Source organism: Hemicordylus capensis, chromosome 5, assembly GCF_027244095.1.
Source record: "Hemicordylus capensis ecotype Gifberg chromosome 5, rHemCap1.1.pri, whole genome shotgun sequence".
Taxonomy (NCBI): domain Eukaryota; kingdom Metazoa; phylum Chordata; class Lepidosauria; order Squamata; family Cordylidae; genus Hemicordylus; species Hemicordylus capensis.
In genome coordinates, this window is record NC_069661.1 from 7,147,949 (window position 1) to 7,169,833 (window position 21,885).

General features: G+C 43.5%; 1 protein-coding gene across 4 annotated transcripts in view; it reads right to left on the reverse strand.

Annotated features, from left to right (window-relative positions):
• The window catches only part of PTPRA (protein tyrosine phosphatase receptor type A), a 202,493-nt gene that overhangs the window by 48,053 nt on the left and 132,555 nt on the right, over nt 1–21,885 (reverse strand). For 2 of the 4 annotated variants that reach the window (XM_053251719.1, XM_053251716.1), the window contains exons 3-5: nt 17,137–17,258; nt 2,021–2,099; nt 874–1,224 (exon numbers count right to left, since the gene is read on the reverse strand). In XM_053251719.1, coding sequence (XP_053107694.1) covers nt 874–1,224; nt 2,021–2,099; nt 17,137–17,184 — 478 coding nt within the window. In that variant the 5' untranslated portion in view covers nt 17,185–17,258. The remainder of the gene's footprint in view (nt 1–873; nt 1,225–2,020; nt 2,100–17,136; nt 17,259–21,885) is intronic. The other 2 variants (XM_053251717.1, XM_053251718.1) reach the window with 1 other exon arrangement.

Genomic DNA, 21,885 nt, shown 5'->3' on the forward strand with positions numbered 1-21,885 from the left:
TTCCATTAGCCTAAAGGAAAAGCCACTCCAGCAGGTCTTGGGCAATTTACACAAACTGCAGTCCGGGCAGTAGGGCTCAAAGAATCACAGGTCTGGACCCAACAGCTAGTCTAATTTTCTGGCCTAAAAGAGGCCTTTCCATGCATTCTTCCCCAACTTGCACACATTTTAATATAAAGGAGAACCTCAGTACTTGTGAAGGGTCCATTCTCCGCAATTACCACAGATACAGAAAACACGAATACTGGGTCATTGGGGCAATGGGATTGCGGGGGTTAGGTTCCCAGAGGCCTGAAAATTGCCAAAACATTGGGGGGGGGGGTTTAGAAGGGCAAAATAAAGTGCCCCTCGGTGCTCTGCAGGCTTGCAGCAATCCAGCAATGCCCACCAGAAGTCAGAAATCGTCCATTTATAAGCATTTTTCCACAATTTTTTGTGGAGTTTTTCAAGTAAAGGGGCTACAAAATTGCCCCATTTTACAAAATGGCAGCCGGAAAGGACCTCTGTGGTAATTTCTGGCTGCCTCCAATCCATTGATATGTGGAATTAACCACTCGTGGGCTGTTCTCCCCCACCCCCCCACATAGGCTGAGGTCGGGTGTCAATCACCCGGCCAAGGATAAGCAAGACTGTGGATGCTAGATCCACGTATAGTGAGGTCCACCTGTACTACAAGCAGGGATAATGAGTTAAAGGATGCACAACAGACAAAATTCCAGGATAGAAATAGCAGAGTAAAGAGGAAGTCCAAGTAAGTTCATAAGAACAAAGGAAGAGTTGTCCTGGATCAATAACCAAGTGAAGTGACACAGTACTCACAGGAGAGCTGTTAAACATACACATATATTGAAACACAGGAAAGGTTTTCTGTACCTGAGGTGTCAGAGGTTTTTGAAGTGGTAACTGCTGCTGTAACATTGGCTTCTGCATTGGTGGTGTCTTCAGTTGTAGCAGTTCTGTGTGGATTTGAGGATGTAACATTTGGGGAAGTAGGACCAGCAGGGGACATAGTCAACTTCATGGTTGTAGCTTGTGTGCCTGATGAGCTTACGGTTGTGGTAGGCAGGAGATCTGAAGCTGTAGTAGGCGTAGGGCCCTGAACCACAGTAGGAGATGCTGGTGAAGAAGAAGCATTCCTACTTGTGGGACTTGTGGGCGTCTTGTGATCTGGCTGCTTTGTGACATTTGTCACAGAACTTATGCTCAAGGGAAGACTGGTCAAGGCTAGCAATGAAATTAAAAAAAGCAAGAGGTCAGAGTTCATTGCTCCTTGCAATAGCGTCCACTACTTTGAATGCTCCTTCTAAAAGAAGAAAACAGGCAGCAGCAGCAGCAACTGCAAATCACACACAATTTTCCTGGTCAAAGCTTTCTGGAGACCAGTCTTCTGACATCTATTGCTGTTGCTAAAATACAACCCAAACCACCAGGCATACCCCTCTCCAATCCCACACTTCATAACACAGGGCATGCCATTGGAAAACCCATACCAGCAACACAAACCCACACTAGACCATCTTGCTGTCTTTTTGCATAGTGCGTCTTTTAGGTGTACATTAAGCATAAACATGCAGTGTGTTTGGCCCAGTGTCATGTTCCAAGCTTCTTAAACCAAGATTATGAGTCTGGGAGTGTGTTGTCAGCTAGCATGCTACCTCCCAACCCCTTTTATGGTTTTCGTTCTTTATCATCATCGTGTAGTGTTCAGTCTGCAGTGGTGCTAACCTTGGTTCATGCTATATCACCTTTGTAACCACTGCTTGAAAGGCATTTGCCAACTATGGTTATGTGGACAATCATTAACTATGGAAGGGAGTGCTCTCCCAATGCCCCAAGTTAAGAGATCGGGAATGTGAAGTTTGCACTGGGCCTCTACCACAAACCCAGATTTATTGTTGTGTAATGTGTGAAACCGCCCTTAAAAATGGCCTAATGAACAGCAGGACTGGAAGAGGACGGGGTCATGCCACTTCCCCCTCAATATGTTTATAGAGCAAACAGAATTGGAGGAGTGCCTTACCTATGGTCAGGTTGTTGGCTCCTAGGCATGTCAGGCAGCTGCTGAGCAGGACAACAAAGAAGCATGGACCCATATTGGCCTGGAGGGTGGAAAGAGAGAAACAAAGGGGATATATTAGCAATCCATGTTAGAGCATACCCAAGGCTTATACTAACTTCAGAGGTACCTAAATACTGGCAGGGCATTAAAAGGGATGGTTATAACAAACTGGGCTGTTGCCCATTGTATCCCATGAATCTCAGTATCCTGCAGCAAGTGTGTGTGTGTGTGCACTCTCAATCCATGACAAAAATTGTAAGAATACTCAAGTAAACAAAACTCTGCATACTTGATTCTTAAACTAGATATCTCTTAACTAGGTAGCAGTTACGAGCACGATCTGTGACCAAGAAAGCCACAATTTAAGGGTCTCCTGAGCCAGGAACTGACCTTAGGCAAGCCACTATCTCTTAGCCTCAGCCCCTTCCATCTCTAACATGGGAATAACATTGCTGGCTTACTCTGCAAGATTGTTATAAACCTGGGGATTTCTGAGTTTAGTATGGTGTGGACTACTGGAATTTTAAAATGGTAAGAGGGAGGAATGGGAGCAAGACTCAAAGCCACTCACATGCACCCTGCATGCCTAGCCTTCCTGCTAACCTCAGAGTTGTGATATGGAGCCTGCAGAACTCTCTCTCCCTCACCCCCACCACCTCACTTGTTTGGACTACTTAATCCCCTCCCTTCCCACACTTTATGGGTCAGACACAACACAGCAACATGTGCCTCTCTTGTCACTGTGGACAGTTTAAATTGGGTGCTCACTTGGGAGTCATTGCGCCATGCCTCGTGAGTGCCCCCTTCTTCCATTTGCCTGCTCTCATGGCAAAAACCAAACACAGCTGCTGCCAACTGAACTCCCTCTCGCAAGCTTAAACAATTCACTTTTTGACAAACATTTGTCTCTGCAGAAGAGCCATCCTAGTCCACACACAGCTTCTTAAGGAGGGACTTATATCAGAACCAAGGCAGGAGAACTAAAGTTCTCCAAAAAACCCACCGAAACAAACCTTTCAGTAGGGCATCCCCAATGACAACACAGTAAGTTACACAACACTGTTAGGTATTTGGCCACAGGTTCCACCGACCTTTTACTCTGGAGATTTTCCTGCAGGCTCAGCACTGCATGTGCATCAATGAGGCACATCTGTGGTTATAACACAACCAACTCTCTTATGACAGTTGCTGTTATTGTATTTCGTTTCAATCTGCTTCAGCCCAGGCCCTTCCCAATCTCTGGACTCAAGGACAAGACTGAGGTCATACAAATCCCAAACACACCACCCAAGTTATGAGATCCGCCCAGAGCCACCCAAAAGTCAGGCAAAAGTGAAGCAGGCCGAAGGGAGTACAGAAGATCAAGTCAAGACTCTTCTTTGGACCACTACAAGAAGCAAGGGTCCTTAAGAGCCAAGACAGTGTAGGTAGGGGTTAGAGTGCTGGACTAGGATAGGAAAGCCCCAGGTTCAGATCCCAGCTCAGCCATGAGGCTTGTCCCTATCTCTCAGTCTAATCTATTTCACAGAGTTGTTGCAAGGATAAAACATGGAGGGAGAAAGCCATATACACTGGCCTGTGCTCACTGGAGGAAGGGTGGGATTAAAATATAAAGGAATCATAATTTTAAATGCCATGTTCTCTGCCCATGTGGACTTTACTACACTGTGCAACAGGTCTCTACAAGTGCGTTTCAGGTTTTTGTAGATCTGGATTTATTTCAGGAGAGCTGTTTCTGTGTCTGCATAAAATATAAAACACCTTATGACTGGGTTCTTGACAAGACCTATGATCTGCAAACATCTGGTACCTGGACAACTAGTAAGCAGGTATACCAAGATGTGTATTTCATATAATAGAGAATTGCACACATATACACCATGGGATGGACCCATGTGAGTCAGCTCTTGTTTGAAAACAGTAAGATATGAAATAGCTGCAAATCCCATTCTGAAATAAATCTGATCAAATCGATATACAACACTGTCCCGAATTTTTTTAAATAGTCAACTGGAGCAGCCACCCATCCAGCAGGTTTAACCCTAATCCAGGTCAACCTAGAAAGATCCACCTAATTCAAGATAGATCCCCTAGTGCTGCCCAACCCTGGAAGGCCTCACACAAAACTAAATTCTTTGGAAGAGCCAAAACATCACAAGTAATCTCTGAATGTTTTAAATTTTTAATTGCTGTTATCTTTGAATGTTTTATTTTTTAAATTGTTTAATATTTGTTTTATTCTGTTTCTATTGTGTTTATTTTTTGTGAACTGCCTAGAGCCTTTGGCGTCAGGTGGTATATAAATTAAAAATAAATAATCAACCAATCAATCTCTGGCTATTGGCCACTGTGTCTGGGCATTATGGGAGCTGTAGGTCAAAAACAGCTGGGGGGCCAAAATTGAGCAGGCCTAATCTAGACCATGGTGTTTAAAGAGCAAACCAAAAGGCAATGCAAGGTGGCTGGAAGAAATAGCTGGCATAATTAAGCTGCGTCCAGCCCCTGCAGTACCCCTAATATCATCTTTTGTACATTTTGCAGCAGTCACAATGTACTTGCTGCAACTTCCCATACTGTAGTTGCTAATACATATTTACTTCTCTCTTGTGTCTGAATAAGTGGAACTTATTCAATCTCACTGGGCTTTCCCTTGTGATGTGTGGGTGAACACTTTTGTATGCTATCCTTCTAGGTCAGGGGTGCCCAACATTGTACCCCCAGTTGCTGTTGGATTACAAATCCTATCATCCTCAGCCACAGTGGCCAACAGTCAGGGATGATGGAAGTTATAGATCAACAACAGCTGGAGGGCCAAAGCTGGACACCCCACAATATCTATGTTGATATTGTCCTGCAGTGTTTGGCAACAGTTGTGCTACTGTACACTAGTAAAATATCTGAATTAAATGAGTGAACTAAATCCCATGAGAATGAGAAAAGGATATAAAGATGTGACAAGTCTTACCCACAAGCTAAGGCAGAGTAGGCACGTTTGCAGATTTACATCTATACTTATTTTTGTTGGACAACAAGCTGAAGAACAGCCAATGTGCTTGCTTTAGTTTTCATTGTGGAGTGATAATTCACAGAAGTTTCCAAGCACAGATTGTACAAACCAGATGTTACCAGAAGCCAACCATGATGGTTGGTGGATTAGAAACTAGCAAGGAAGAATTTTTGCATCAGCTACTTAATGGTTTGCTGGTTCAAGCATCAAACCAATATTTCTTATAGCTTTCTTCTGAATTTCCCCACTAGAGAGATTTCTTTTAGGGCTCCCACATCTCTTTCTGGCAGAGTCTCTTGGGCTTCAGCAGAAAATTCAGCGGTGTTGCTTTTCCTAGCTTAAAGATGCCATGATACAAGACCACTGCACTGGTTGAATTTGTTTGTTCAGCAACACTTGGAGGCATAGAAGATTCTGTCTGGGGGGAAAGGGTAACTGCCCCAACACAGAATTGTCATTTACATTCATGCAACTGTGTTCAACTGATGCAAATTATTCTGGGCCCTGGCACTGTTTCCTCTAACAGACTTTAAATCTACTGAGCATATGGCAAAGCACATAGTTGCAAATCATGGTTAAGTAATACAGTAATTCAAGGGTGATCAACCGAGACCACAAAGAAATGTGGTGTTCCTCATTCGTGCGGACAAAGGTTATTGCTCTGAGAATTTTATTTTATTTTTTAAACCACAACCTCCAGTTCCAGATTCTAGTGTAAACAGAGGTTTCACCATCTGGCATTAAGCCCCAAATGGACCCAATAGTTCCCTACTGGCAACAATGGGGTGGGGAGGGGAGAGAGTTATACTATACAAACTATTCTGTATAGGAGGATATGGAGATTGCAGAGAAACTGAATGAGTTCTTTGCATCTGTCTTCACGGCAGAGGATACTGAGTATATAACTGCACCCGAACTGAGCTTCTCAGGGACGGAGGTTGAAGAACCAAGTCAAACTGTGGTGATAAGAGATGATATTCCAAACTGTCTTGAAAAATATAAAATTAAATCACCAGGGCCAGATGGCATCGGCCCAAGAATTCTTAAGAACTCAAATGTGAAATTGTGGATCTCCTCACAAATATAAGCAGCCAATGTAACATTGGTTTTCAAATAGGGAGGGGGGGCATAAAACTACAGGTAGATTAGCTTAATATCTGTTCCAGATAAATTGATGGAAAGCATACTTAAGTATAAAATTGTTAAACATATAGAAGAATGGGCCTTGCTGAAGCAGAACCAGCATGGCTTCTGCAAAGGTAAATACTTTCTCACCAACCTTTTGGAGTTCTTTGAGAGTATCAACAGGGTATGGATAAAGGTGATCTAGTTGATGCAGTATACCTGAACTTCCAAAAAGCTTTTAACAAAGTTCATCATCAAAGGCTCGAGTCAGCTTAGTGGTCATGGGATAAGGGGACAGTTTCGTGTGTGGATTGGTAACTGTCTGAAGGACAGGAAACAGAGAGTAGGGATAAATGGATAGTTTTCTCAATGGAGCAAAGTAAGCTGTGTGGTCCCCCCCCCCCGAATCTGTACTGGGGAAAGCACTTTTTAATAATGCATAAATGATCTAGACGTTGTGGTAAGCAGCAAGGTGGCCAAATTTGCAGATGACACCAAACTTTTTAAGGTAGTGAAATCCAAAACTGATTGTGAGGAGCTCCAAAAGGATATCTCCAAACTGGGGATATGGGCGACAAAATGGCAAATACGATTCAATGTTAACAAGTGTAAAGTGATGCACATGGCGGTGGCAGCAGGGGACCCAAATTCACAAACACACTTATAGGATCTGAACATTTGGTGACTGACCAGGAGAGAGATCTTGGGGTCATGGTGGGCAGCTCCCTGAAAGTGTCAACTCAGTGTGCACCAGCTGTGAAAAGCGCAAATTCCACATCTGTGATCATTAGGAAGAGGTCTGAAAATCTCACTCCTTGCTAACTGGACAAAGAGGCACCTTTTTAACATGGTGATTCTCTTTATTTAACAGGGGGAGAGTAACTGGCCCTATCCACCCCCAGCACATTATTTCCAGTGGCTGTTGCTGATGTCTGTCTTATGTTTCTTTTTAGATTGTGAGCCCTTCGGGGACAGGGAGCCATCTTATTTATTATTTCTCTATGTAAACTGCTTTGGAAACTTTTGTTAAAAAGTGGTGTATAAATATTTGTTGTTGTTGAAAATAAAACTGCTAATATCAAAATGACCTTATATAAATCTATGGTGTGACCCCATTTGGAGTACTGTTCAATGTATCTCAAAAGATACATTGTAGAACTGGAAGAAGTGCAAAAGGCGCAGCCAAGATGATCAGGGCATAAGGAAACCTTCCTTATGAGGCAAGGCTACAACATCTAGGGCTTTGTAGTTTAGAAAAAAATGACTAAGGGGAGACATGATAGAAGTCTATAAAATTATGCATGGTGTGGAGAGAGTAGACAGAGGAAAATTTTTCTCTCTCCCTCCCTCCCAACACTAGAACCAGGGATCATCCCATGAAACTGCCATGAAATTTACGGCCAACAAAAGGAAACAAGTTTTTACACAGCACATAATTAATCTATAGAATTATCTGCTATGGGATGTGGTGATGGCCACCAGCTTGGATGGCTTTAAAAGGAGCTTAGATAAATTCATGGAGAACAGGCCTATCTATGGCTACTAGTCTTGATGGCTATGATCTTGACCATTATGGATTGAGCATTTCAAGTACCTTCTACAAGCAGGAATTCTTGAACTTGTTTTGCATGCAAGGTTTCGTTTGCACGCCAAGGGAATTCTTGTTCTTAAAACCATTGCTATAAACCCCCAATGTAGAATAAACTATAAAAGGAAAGTTAATGTTAAGTTCAGATTTACCACTTATATTAATGTAAATGATCTACTGTCAAACACCTCACTGCTCCCTCGAAGAGCTCCACTTGGCTCCCCAATGGCCTCCTGTGCCTGGAACATTTCCCCAAAGAATCTGAATGGTGCTATCTCCATCTTCCTTCATAATGTTTCTCAAAATCTCTCTTTCTACAACCTTTGACTTGACTCTTATTCTCAGTCTCAACCAAAATGAAGCCAAATTAAGTACACAGAACTGTGGTTGTGCATTATTCTCTCCTGTTGTCCTTGCCTCTCTTTGCTGACTTTCCTGTTCTCAAATGTATACTGTAAGCTCCTTTGAGCAGGCATCTGTTTTGTTTTCCTTACACTGTTCTGTATAGTTAAATATAAATTGCATTACTACTATTACCAGACTATGAGAAACACCTATATTGGGCAGCAGCGTTATAGGAAGGTGCTGAAAGGCATCGTCTCATACTGTGCAAGAGGAGGCAATGATAAACCCCTCCTGTATTCTACCAAGAAAACCACATGGCTCTGTGGTTGCCAGGAGTTGACACCAAATCTTTCCTTTCTTTACTATTACCAGCAGCATTTTCAATTTGCTGGACTCAACTATGAATTCACTTTATGTGAATCAGCATTCCCATTCCCACTGTATAAACGTTCTTCTAAAAGATGGGAGGCAGGGGAGAATCCACCCTTTTCTTTTCAGTCTGGACAGATTGCTCAAGTGTGTTAAGCCACAGGGAATCTGCATTACACAATCTTTTTAGCAACTGAAAAAATCCCAGTTGCCTGGAAATCTGACAAAATGAAACTATGTAACAGGTTTATGCAGGGCTGGAATCAAAAGTGTGTAACATTTTTCCAATCCTCCTTGCAAGTATCCTCTAAGAGGCCCAAACGCATCAGGATAAACTATAGTCTCAGGAAGATTCTATGCTCCCCATAACAGAAAAAAAAAGGCGGCCGGGGGGGGGGGGAGGGGAACCACCCTGTTTTCACTGTTATTTAAATCCTGAGGATTCCAAGATGGAGACTGACTGCTGCCAAAGCTGGGATAAAAGGAAAGCTGGCCAAGATGAGTTTTCTTTGAAAAGCCACTTCACAAAAATGGGATGGAATACAGTAAAAAGTGTCTCAAGTTAATCTTTGTACAGCTCATTGGCTAATGTAGCTCTGACGTGGTTTGAGATAACATCAGCCTCAAGCATAGCTGCCTACTCTTATAGCCCCCTTAAAAGTAACATTCTAAGAATCCATTGCCCTTTGCAGAGGTTACAAGAAGGTGGCAATGAAGCAGATCCTTTTGGAGCACAGGAAAGATGTAGAGTTAAGTAAAGTTCACACACACACACACACACACACCATGTGGTTTGGCCATCCATAAGACTTCAGAAACTTAAGTCAATGTTGTGATCATATATTATAGACATCAGAGGGCTTATTGAAAGGATGCTAGCAGGAGGACAAATACCAGAGGGTAACCAACTGGCATTGTCAATTCTCAGAATATAAAAGCCAAGCCCTGGAAGTTGCAGATGTTCTCAGGGAAAAGGATGGTCAACATCCCTTCAACATTGTTAAAACCAAATAGGAGCACAGAATGGCAGAAGTCCTTTGGTGAAGTTTCTTGCATCATTTAATAATTTTACACACACACACACACACACACACACACACACACACACACACACACACAATTCTTTAAGGCGTACCCGTGACTAATCCTGTGTGTGGCAGCTCTCGTGAGAGTTCGCGAACAGAAGCACCATTGTGATTGGGCAGTGGGGATTCCTTATACAGATAGGGAGGAGGAGTTAGATGAGGAAACAACGTGAACAAGACTTGTTAACTCAGGAAGGGAGAGAGAAAGAAAGAAAAAAATAAGGGAGGGGAAGAAAGAGGGGAAGGGTGAGTGGAGGAGAGAGAAGAGAGAAGAGAGAAAAAGAAGGGAGGAGAAGAGAGAAAGAAGGAAGGATGAGGGACGGGCCTGAGTCTGCCAGCAGCCTGAGGGGAATAAGCGGCAATGGCAATGCCTATTTGGCAGCAAGGAAGGGCCCAGTCAACCACTGCTGCTGTTTGGGGCTACCGAGGCCATTGGTGGAGGAAGGCAGGCAGGCAGGCAAAGGACAGGCCTGGGCCTGTTAGCGGCCTGAGGGGAACAAGCGGCCATGGCGGTTGCGGCAGCGAGGAAGGGCCTGGTAAACCGCTGCTGCTGCTCCAGCTTGGCCAATAGGCGCCAGCAATACTGCAGCCGCGACCAAGAGGGGTGAGGGGGATGGAAGTAACAGGATGGAGGAGCAGGAACAGGAGTGTGGCTTAGGTTAGGGTGGAGAGATCTCTGAGGTGAGGGGGGCAATCAAGTACTAGCGTGCAGATGCTCTGCGCGGGCTAAGCTAGTATACAACAATGTGACAGCAATATCTTAATGGCAAAGTCTCAATCTGAAATCTCTAAAACATGACATCAGCCTTCTCTTCAGTGTGCACACCCTTCTCTCAGCAGTGCAGAAATAGAGGGGAAATACTTGTGATGCAATCAACATACACACACAGCCGTTGGTTAATTACAGCATCCTGTGTACTTTGCAGTAAAACATCCTGACCTCATGCCTCAGAATTGTGGTAGGAGAGAAAGAGGAACATTTAGAGGCAAGATGCCACTAAATTACCTACTGCAGGATATTTATAGGGGAGCAATGGCAGGAGAAGGGGCAAGCCCTCACCCCCTTACTGTGGGCTTCTTGGAGGCATCTGGTGGGCCACTGTGTGAAACAGGATGCTGGACTAGAAAGCCTTGAGCCTGATCCAGCAGGGCTGTTCTTATTGATGCAACAGTCCTTTTCAAGGATGAGTATTACTTAGCAAGACTATACCAAGGAAAAGGACCATGGTTCATTTCTTTTACAAGGAGGCATGAACTTGACTACAAGTCACATCTCCTGAATTGGAAATCATTATCCAGATGTTGCAACTCATGTACCTCATGTTGCAACTCATGTAACTCATGGATCATGCACCCCCCACTGATACCCAAAAGCGCTCTATTTGTGATAATCTTCAAAAGGATTTTGAAATATTGCAAATTTTGAATAGCCAGATCAGGGCAGTAACTTCTTGCCAAGATGGGCCACAAAAGACAAATCTGGTAAAGCAAGAGCCTCAGGTAGACCAAATCCCATTGCTTAGATGCATGCAAGCTTCTGGTTTATACAAAAACTTCTTCAGATCTAAATTAGAAGCTCAGTCATGCACACAAGTGCACAGACAGCAAACACCATTTGTTAATGCAGTTACACTAGTCACTCAAAGCAGTGGTGGGGGTAATAATTTATTTTAAAATTTATTTTACATTTCTATCCCACTCTTCCTCCAAGGATTACATGGCTATGTTTATCCTCACAACACCACTGTGAGGTAGGTTATGCTGAGATATCAATTTCATGGCTGAATAGGGATTTGAACTCATGTCTCTCTGGTCCTAGTCCAACTATAATCACTATAACATGCTAGCTGCCTACTACCACTAGTAACAAAAGTAAAAGCAGCAGCATGTGTATAGGGCTTCTGAAATGTTGAGAGAGCTTCACATACTTTATCTTGTAGCAATCCTCACATTAAACCAGTTAGGCAGATAAGTACTGCCATTCACAGATTGAGAGTCCAGGCTGAGACAGTTTATGTTGCCCAAGGTCAACTAATGAGTTCATGACTGAGGTGAAATTTCATACTCCCCACCTTCAGAGAATCTTTTCTACACCAGCTTATCTGCCATGGATCTCCTGTGCACCGCAGAGGATTATGGAGAAAATGGTCGGGTCCAGTATCAGTTCATACAGGTGTAGGACTCTTGGGACTCCCCATCCTCTAGAACTGAGCACTCACTCTAGGCCTCATCCAACGTTCTACTGCAGCAGCATGTTGACAAGGAAAACTGGTAGTGATGATAAGCAAGTCGTTTTTTTTGGAGGCAGGGTACAATTTGCCCACTATTATTGATCTTTTAGTTGAGGAACTCCTGATAAGCTTCCAAGGAAACCAAGGGTTCTCTGAAATAGACTTTGAAAACCAACGTGCTTTTGCATTTAAGGCACTCTAAACCTGAAGGTAAATAGAACTCAATCCAATGGGAAAGTTCCCAAACCAAGCATGTTAAAAATGCCACTGATACATTTCAGGTTCCCCACCTCCCCACTGTCCTGACAGATTTGTGTAGTTCATTACCTTCTTGTAGTGTTCTCCCAACTAACCTGAGAGGCAGATTAGGTCAAGTTAACCTGCTCAAGGCCACACAGTAAGTGTCATGGTTGTGGGATATGAACCTGGATCTCCGACATCCAAGCTAAATGAGCACCCAGTTTTCATTTAAAAGTAAAAAGTATATGTCTAGTCTTCAGCACTGTGGAGAGTAATCTGGAAGTGTGATGCCAAAACCCATTCAGGATTAAGCCCACTAAAATAAACAAGCAACTGTGATGGGTGGGGTTGAAGGTCCACGGCAGAACAACCGCTTTACATGCAGCAAGTCCCAGGTTTAATTGCTGGCATCTTGATGTAGGGCTGGAGAGCCACTGCCAATCAGCACAGCCAATACTGAGCAAGATGGACCAATAGTCTGCCTCTGTTTAAGGCAGCTTTCTGAGTTGGCTGAAAAGCATGAGCTAAGTACCATCTGGGCCCTTATGAAGCAGGAGCTCCACACCACAGTGTGTCGTCCCTTGTATATTCTAACTCTTCCTTATCCATTTACCAAGTTCCCTTATAAAGTTTCAGAAGACAAGCCTGCACACACGCACAGGATTTCAAAAGTGCATTTAATGAGACAGGGATCTCCCCTCACTTCCCTCTTCCACAAAGCACCAGTCTCCTCCCTGTCCCAACACACAGAGAAATGTTGCAATCTTTCTTCCTTTATTAATTCTCTAGTGCATCTTTCTGTGCAATAAAATGGATTGGTGCCAAATCCTCACTTGGGTCTCTGCAGCTTAGAGCCGGCCTTTGATGGGTTGCCAGAAACCGTCCTTTAACTCCCCTGACCCACTTTCTGTAGTTAAACAGAAAAGATGAGTCACCGCGGCACACAGTGGCATTTTTTTAAAAAGCAAAACAATGGCCAAAAACCCCCCACCTTTCAACATTTCCGGACATTTTGTATTTCTACTCAAGTTTGTAAACCCCCAGCTGGATTATGTGATTAAAATTAAACACAAAACTTTCTGAATAGGCCACCAGTGACTATGAACATCTGTACTTGCAACCAAGTCAGTTCTAGATACACAATATTGAGTCACTTTTCCCTTCTGTGCAATTCAAACATCTGCACATTCCTGTGCCAGAGCTGTAAGCGAGTAGCAATACCCTGCAGGTGAACAGGCAAAGAAGAGCTTATAAAGTGGAAGAGGGTTGATTTTCTTTTTCAGGCTGCTGTGGTGGCACAAATAGCTGACTTTGATCTGTGCTGGGAGATGAAGTAGTAAATGAATTGCATGAAGGAAGGCTCAAAAGGCGTAGGAGGCTTCAGCTGAGCTGGGGGCCATTACCAAGCCATACATTCACATGTTGAAAACTACTACTACTACTATGAGTATTTATATACCGCTCTTCAACCAAAGTTTTCAAAGTGGTTTACAAAGAAAAATACATAAATAAGATGTCCCCCTGGCCCCAAAGGTCTCACAATCTGAAAAGAAACATAAGGCAAATACCAGCAAGAGCCACTGGAGGGATGCTGTGCTGGGGTTGGATGGAACCAGTTGCTCTCTCCCACTAAATAGAAGAGAATCGTCACTTTAAAAGCTGTCTCTTCACCGAGCTAACTATCTACGGTAGTACATGTCTGGTCATGCTTGCAAACTGCCCAGAGACTTGTATTTTGGGCAGTATACAAATGTTTTAAATGAATGAATGAATGGTTGGTAGGGAACAAGGCATCTCATGCTCCTATGACACCCTAAACCACCTAAAACATCTAGATTTTCTACCTGGATGGAAAGTTGCTCAGCCACTGCCATGTAATAAGAACCCAGCTTGAGTTTCACTCTTGCTGTACTGTGATGATGGTACAACCCACTCTTCTTGTAATGGCTCTGGAGCTGGAGGGGAGTAAACTCACACAATTCTCCCCAGTCCTAAAGCCATTGTGTGAGAGTGTATAGGGGGCTGGGCGGAGGGAGTTTCAACACAAGACAGGTCCTTGTGATCAGGAATGATGGAATGACTGCTGCCCTTCTCTTGCAGCTATCAAGACTTTTTCACACATTATTATCTCAATACTCAAATAGTCTGGCAACTTGAAGATCATTTACACAGGTCATTACTGAGGGTAAGAAATCTGGATTTTCTGTAGATTATAAAGCCTTGCATACAATAGTAAGGGGAGGATTCAGACTTCGAAAGCCTCCTACTGGCAGTCTAGGGCTACCAGTCATAAAGTGGAGGAATAATCTTTGCTGCTCACTATCAAAACTACTGAGAATTTCAAACAGGAATTTCACAGCACGACGGTCATGTGTATAACCATGATCTGGCCTGCAACATTCCATTAATGTCTTTGTATCCCACGTATCTGTTTTGCTACCACACAGCAACTGATCCAGTTCCTCAGGATCAGGGATGTAGCTTCCACTGGACATTGTGGGGAGGGGGTGACTGCGCCTGGGCCCACAGGATTTGAGAGGCCCCAAAGGGCAGTCCCTCCTTGTCCACGAGTCACCTTCTCTTATTCTCCTTACTTGCCGCTACCTGGGTGAGCTGCCAGGTGAGCTAAGCAGCCACCGATCAGCTGTTTCAGTTCCACCCCCCCCAGCTGTGCATTCAAGACACACGTGATTTCATCTCTCCCGCCCACCCAAAGAGTAAAAGGCATGAGGCTGAGAGGGACGGCTCACTGCAAGCCCAAGACTAGCGAGGATGGATGGAGAGAAAGACTCCTCTCACCTTCCACGGCCAGGGGGCCAGTGGGCAGCTTGCCAGCCATCACAGGATGGGGTGGGGAGAGGCTCTTCTCCCCAGAGAGGAGGAGAACACTTTGCTCGCTCGCTGCCTCATTCCAGCATCCAAGCTGCCCTAGTGCCAGCCAACCCAAAGAAACTTTCTCTCCTCTGCCTCGCTGCAGCCCAGCCCAGCCGTAGGAGAGGTGTGCTCAGCGGCAGCAATGGCTTCTCTTCTCCACTGCTGCAATGCAAAACAGCCAGCTGCCAAGCTCCTATCCCACCTGCTAGAAATCTGCTGGCAAAAGCGGGGAGAAAAGGCAAAGGAGGGGGGAGAAATCTGCAAAGCTGCCTCCCCCCCCCCCCGCAGAAAAACAACAATCGGCTGATGGCTTGTGTTTTGTAAGTGGAGTTCCTGGGGTAGCCATGGCGGAGCCACGCTTGAAAGAAGGTGACAGCTCCCAGCCAGTCAGCTGACTAGCAGCTGGAGAACAAGCTCTTGCAGCATCCCGTGAGCCTTGTTGGTCTTTCATGTTTTAATCTTCCCAGTCTCTTTCTGTGCCTGTCCGTTTGCACCGCATTGCCCCAGCCCAGTGTTCCCTCTAACAGGGATTCCCAGGTGTTGTTCTCTACAACTCCCATAATCACCAAGCAAAAATCATTGCAGCTGGGGATTCTAGGAGTTGTAGTCCATAACATCTGGGAATTCCTGTTAGAGGGAACACTGGCCTGGCACCCTCTGTTTAGGCTGGTTTGTTAATTCTCTTTTCTTTCTTCCTCTCCCCCGCCCCCTCCAAAGATATTAAAGGGAACAAAGGAATCACTTTGGACTACAAAAAGAAAGAGACCGTTAGATGCAACTTGCTCTTGCATTAGTTCTACTGTTGTTTATACCTTGTAACTGTGGTTGGGATATGTGCAGTTATTAAAGTTCTTCATTGATACTGTTGCATTTGTTGGGCTAAATGCATTTATTAAACTTTTTCATTGAAACTGTTGTATTATTTTGGTTCTGCTGTTATTTACACCTTGTAACTGTAGACTCCTGTCCTCTGTGAATCATCTACACTATATTACATGTGTCCTTAATGTTCTTCTGCAGCAAAGACATGGGCTCAGGAGAAGGAAGGCAGCGGGGGGCCCACTTTAAAATCTTCTCCCTGGGCCCACTCCAACCTTCCTATGCCCCTGCTCAGGATAGAAGTACTTAAGGTGACTGAGGAGAGAAAACAGATTCAGATCATCTCTAAAGGAGTGAATCTGTCTGGAAATGCCTTCATTTAGTGCCCAATATATAACTAGTCTGAGATATTCTTCTAAGTTGTGACTGGTGACTGGTAGATCTTTCCATCCTTTTTTCACCTCTGTGTTTGGAAACCCAGGTAGTGTGAAATCCAACCTGAGTTCTTCTACTGAGCAACGACTCATGGTTAGATTTTCCAGTACATACTGTAGACTTTTTTTGGTCTGTGATTTATCATGTTCAAGTCTTTTCTTATGCCTCACAATTTCTTCAAGATGGTATACTGAGCTGGCTACTACAGGATCAATATGGAACAAGTCATGCAGTGTCAGAGATGTTTCTCATCACAAGATCCACTTGTAAAAAGGAAGGCCAAGGGGGAAGGTCCACCAATCTAAAATCCATGATTGCTTTTGCCATCAATTTCCCCAGAAAATGGAACTTAATTTTAACCTTAACAATATGAGCAGGTTTACCCATTCTGCCAAAGGGAAGTGCAAACAAGACACGTCCTTGTGATGACTTCAGGTCAAAGAGGGGTTGAACTGGTCAGCCTCCCCCAGCCAGAAAGAGATTACAGGAAAAAGTAGGGCATCTCCTTCTGTTTGCCCTGAATCACTTCCTCCCCTCCCCTCCCCTCAGATTTCCTTGGAGTCCCTACAATCTGTTTTAGAATAAAATGCCATCCTTCAAGCCATCTTACAAAAGCTCGAAAAAATTAGGTGGCAATATTTTTTCTGTAGAAAGAGTTAACTGTGGCTCTGTATGGAACTATCCATGGGGGTAAAAATTTACTAAAACTAAATAACTGATCATTTGCTGACCTTTAATGGCAGCCAAAAATCTGCCACTCAAGGTGAACTGCTTCGCTCCACCTAATGGTAGGGATGGCTCTAATTTGCATTCTTTTAAAAGCTCTGCATAGTCTGTACTGGTCACAGACTAAAGAGCCACAAAAAAGGGCTGGTTTTAGTAGTTAGACAAGGTCTGTGGTTGTTATGGCCCCTGCTCCAATCCTGACTTGGGAAGTAGGTGGGGAGGGGAGGTCTTGCCTCTGATGTCATGCTAAGATACTCAGAAGCAGCAAGAAGTCTCTTCATTTTGGAGTGTCCACAAAGCTCAGCACAACTGCAGGGATGAGCCCCAGCCTGAGGGGGGGGGGCGCAAGGACTCGCTACAGAAGAGGTAAGAAAGCAAAGGAAAGAAAAAGAAAGCCGGGTGGGGGGAGGAGAGAGATATTAGGCTATGGAAAAGTGATCACTACAATCCATAAAGATAATTTCATAAGTCTCAACTCTTGGACCAGCATAAGCACCAGATCAATTCTGAATAATGTTGCCAATCAGAAACAATAAGCATGTGGAGATACATAATGGGGCTGAGCAAAAGACTTCTAGCAGCCTGGACTTTCTCTCCGGCAAACAAGGACTACAACAGGGGAGATTTATTGTTGATACATGAAGTTGCTGTTATCACCATCCAACATTAATGGACCAAGCATTACAGATGCTTCCACATCAGGTTTGCAATTAGCTACTAACCTGGTCATCTGTAGCAAGCAAGAATTGCCCCCAGGCAATTTTGCTCTGCTCATGAGAGATGATGCGCATGGCTCTCAAATTTTTGTTCCAGCTTTAAAGCTATGGCTTTTTTCGATTAAAAAGGGAAGTCAAAGAGAGCCCAGCATGCAGTGTGAACAGTGTAATCCCATTGGGACTCAACTGTGCCATGTAAGCTGAGTTCCTCTTACAGCCTTAAGTGTTTCACTGTTCTGAACTTGCAAGGGAACGTTACAACAGCAGAGACAATGGAAAAACTCCTCACAACAACCCTGTGAAGTGGGTTAGGCTGAGAGAGAAGTGACTGGCCCAGAGTCACCCAGCTAGTATCATGGCTGAATGGGGATTTGAACTCGGGTCTCCCCGGTCCTGGTCCAGCCCTCTAACCACTACACCACACTGGCTCTATAATGGGTGCAACACAACACTACCCTCTCAAGAATGATTTATAACACTATTCTACACTGAGTAAATGCTCATAAAACATGACTAACCAAGTTAAATCACTCTGTATTACACAATATATTATCTTCCTTTCCCTCATGCTTCCTCTTGCACTCATACACCATGCTGAAATTCCTTCAAACACAGCACTTTTCTAAAGCGGTTACAATACTGCTTAAACAGCATCCCATTTTTGACAGTACACAGCTGCCTAATTTTTTTTTTTTAAAGTACTAAAACAGGACCTTTGGCACCACCAAGCACATATATGAAATACTGATGCATTCTAGATACAGACAAGGGCAAGTACCACCCAAAGCCCAGTGTGTGATATATGCATTATAAAAGAATTTTGCAATATAGGATTAATCAGGCATTCATAATTAAACTCAGAAATGAGTTTCCTGCAAGCAATGCTTTGAAGATTAAGGATAGTTTGGGTTCTTAAATTGGCAGTCACTTTGAGGTACAACCGGAGGTCTGCACAACATCATCACCATTCACTCATAATTTTAGCTTATGATATGCACTAATGAAAATATCCTCATGCATGAGGTAGCCATCCATCAAGACCTGCATTTGTATTATAAAACTCTGAAAACTATCTATGTTTCACCTGGGAGGTAGAAAAATGCTTTAAAAACAGGAGGCAAGTAATTTATTCTCGACCTTCCCATCCAGACCTCTACATTCAATGTTCTTGGCAGAATTGCTGACATTAAGATGCCTTTTCTCAAAAACAAGACCCCTAGATTTTCCTCCTCTTCCATATATTAAAGCAGGATGGGGGTCTCTTTTGTTTCTAGAGAAGATGAGACACCATATCCCAAGATTTCTCTCATCTACAGCTTTACAGAGTCCAATATATCCAACATGCTTGTTATTAATATTCACTTCCACAGCACTACTGAGAGCATCGGGTATTTTACTATTTTATTCCTAACTATTACATCGTGGACTGTAGGTCAAGAAAGAGCACACTGCCCAAAGCCATCCACAATGCATTATGTATTTGGAATCTGGGTTTCTCATAGTCAAATCTAATGCTTCGGGCCCTTTCCAGTTTTATGGACCCAACCAAGTGCCAATCATCTATTAGAAAATTTCATGGGACAGAAAAGTAGTCAACTTTGTTGAATCATTAATTTTGAACGGCTGTCTCTCTTCTTATTGTATAGTAGTAGTGTCAGCCTCTGTGGAATGATTTGGCTGTTCCTAAGAAGATGAAGGCAGACATTCAAAATCTCCACCACCATAATTCTTTCAGGATTAAAACAACCACTTACAGCAGCAGTTGGAAGAGTGGGGGTGAAGGAAGGATAAATGCATAGAAATAGAAAACAAGGCAGGTTTGGACAATGCTGCCCATTGAAACTGAGAAAAAGAAAAAGAAAAACAGCATCATATGATGCAAAAAAGGTTGAAATGCCCAGCACCACTTTAAACAGGGTGCCTTTTAGAGACCCATTAAAAACAGCCAAACAATATGCCCAACTCATGGGAACACTCTGTTTAACCAAGAGTAACTCTTTAGTTACCGGCTGACAGTCCAAGGTTCTGCAGTTAACACTGAGTGAGCCAATCAGTACTCAATGTATTGAAGGAAATGGCACACAAGATTAATGTCTACAACCAAGCAAAGTATTTTGTATTTACAATCACTCTTTCCTGCCCAATTCAGATAAACTTGGGAAGCCCATCTTTGGTAAGGGTGGTCTGTTACGCTCTATAAAACTGTGTTCCAGTGATCAGAAGCTTCCAGAAATTCCGCAATGAGGATTTTAGAGACAGTGGACAAGCTTCCAATTTTGACCTGTAATGCACAGCCACAACAGAGCAGGTAGCCACTACACAAAGGTACACCAGGTAGCCAACTGATCATATGCCCCAGAATCTCCTGTAAACATGCTGGTGTTATGTGGCAGATGCACAGAGGTTCCTCAGCAGACAAAGCTGCAGAAAGGGTACCTTGAGTGCATCAAGTCACTAACCTATAGGATCATTCTAGGTCTTCTTTTATGCTGCTTGGACATAAGCGAGGCTCTAGCCATTATTTTCTACCTGTAGGGGAGGAAGTTTCAAACAAACTGGACTCTGAAAGATTGCCAGGAGAAAATGTTCAATCAAATATTTGTAAGTAGGAAATCCAGTTTTCTTTTTAAGAAGCACACTGCTAGATAGGCCAGAATAGTTCCCAGCCTGTGATCACCACAGAAGCATGAAGAAAACCTGCAGGTCACAATCTGTCTCAGGAAGTTGACTAAATGAGGCACCCAAGATAAGGAAAAGAACAAAATGAGTTCAGAACATGGTCTGTTTACATTTTATTGAAGCAACCTCTACAAGCCAAAACAGAAGAGACAATTTCTGGACTCTTTTACTTGGGTGGTTTAGCTGCTGCAGCCAGGGTTGCAGTGGAAATCAACTCCTATAACTGGATACGAAAGATTGCCAGCTATTTCTACAAAAATTATGGGACTGACAAACATAAATCAGGAAGCAACCACATTTGGAAACACTGTCCATAATTCATAACCACAGTGCTTCCTCCCTGAACCAGTGGTCACTATGATATTTACAACTGGAACTTCAGGTTCTGAACTGCTCAGAGCTTAGTAATAAACAGCAGTGTCTGCAGCAGAGTTTTCTTTAATCACAAAAAGGATGAGATTGGAAGCAAACAGAAGAATGGTATGGCTGCTGGAAGCAGCAGAGCCTGGCCCAGTTTGACAGCTGCATAACCCAATGCCAGGGCAATTTAAAGATCGCACAATTAAAAAGGGGGGAAGTTTCAGCCTTTGATATTATGGAATTACTCTCACAGCAATTCCACAGTATCAAAGGCTAGGACTTAACCAACAGATTTAACCAAGACAGACACTTGGAATAAGTTGTCACTTCCAGTAGGCTTTTGTATGTATGACAGAGCACATTCAGCTTACTTCATCACAAAAAACAGATGGCAAACTATTAATGAGCTAGCAAGTTCAGGAAGAAAGCCAGGCTAAAAATCAGCAGGCTTAAAAGTTCAGGAAGTTTTAAGATATAGAACACTGTGGAAGTTGGTTGGGGATCAAACAAATGGCTCTGAAGATTTTCAAAAAAGTCCCCTTTGCCTCACTGGAGTAGATTTTTCAGCAGAATCCTAGGGATTCCACTTTCCCAGAACCAGTGTTGCTGGAATAATTCCTTGCACACCCACAAGGCTGCTGCTGCTTATCAGGCTGAAAGTTAGCTACCTCAGTATTTCACATTCTCTCCGCTGCCCTTTAATCCTTCCAGCAATTCCAGAACCACAGCTCAGGTCTGCTGCCCACATGTCATTAGATACATCAAACATATATTTAGAGTAAACACTGCAACAGGCATAATATCTGCAGAAGAAGGTTCCTGCCTACAGGGTGTTTGAACTGTTGGCTGTTTAACTGTTAAGAGGAGAATGCCCATCTTTTCCCTAAGGGACAAAACACACTGGGATCTGCAAAAGAGAGGCTGAACTTGCAGCAACACCACAGGCTGCTAATTCTAAATGTGTCCAGACACCTCTGGAAGCTCACAAGCTGGACCCCCATTTGTCCTCCAGTACCTGGGTCTAGTGTACACAGCTGTTCCCTTTCCTACCATTGCTGCACTTTTTAATCTTTAGAAGGATTAGAAATAATCTTTTTTTTAAAAGTCATGTAATTTGGTTGCCATCACGCTATCTTATACTATGGAATTCCAGGAGTTAATTATGAACTGTGTGAAGTACTTCCTTTTTGTCTCTCATATCAATCAATATCACTGGATGAAGGTTTA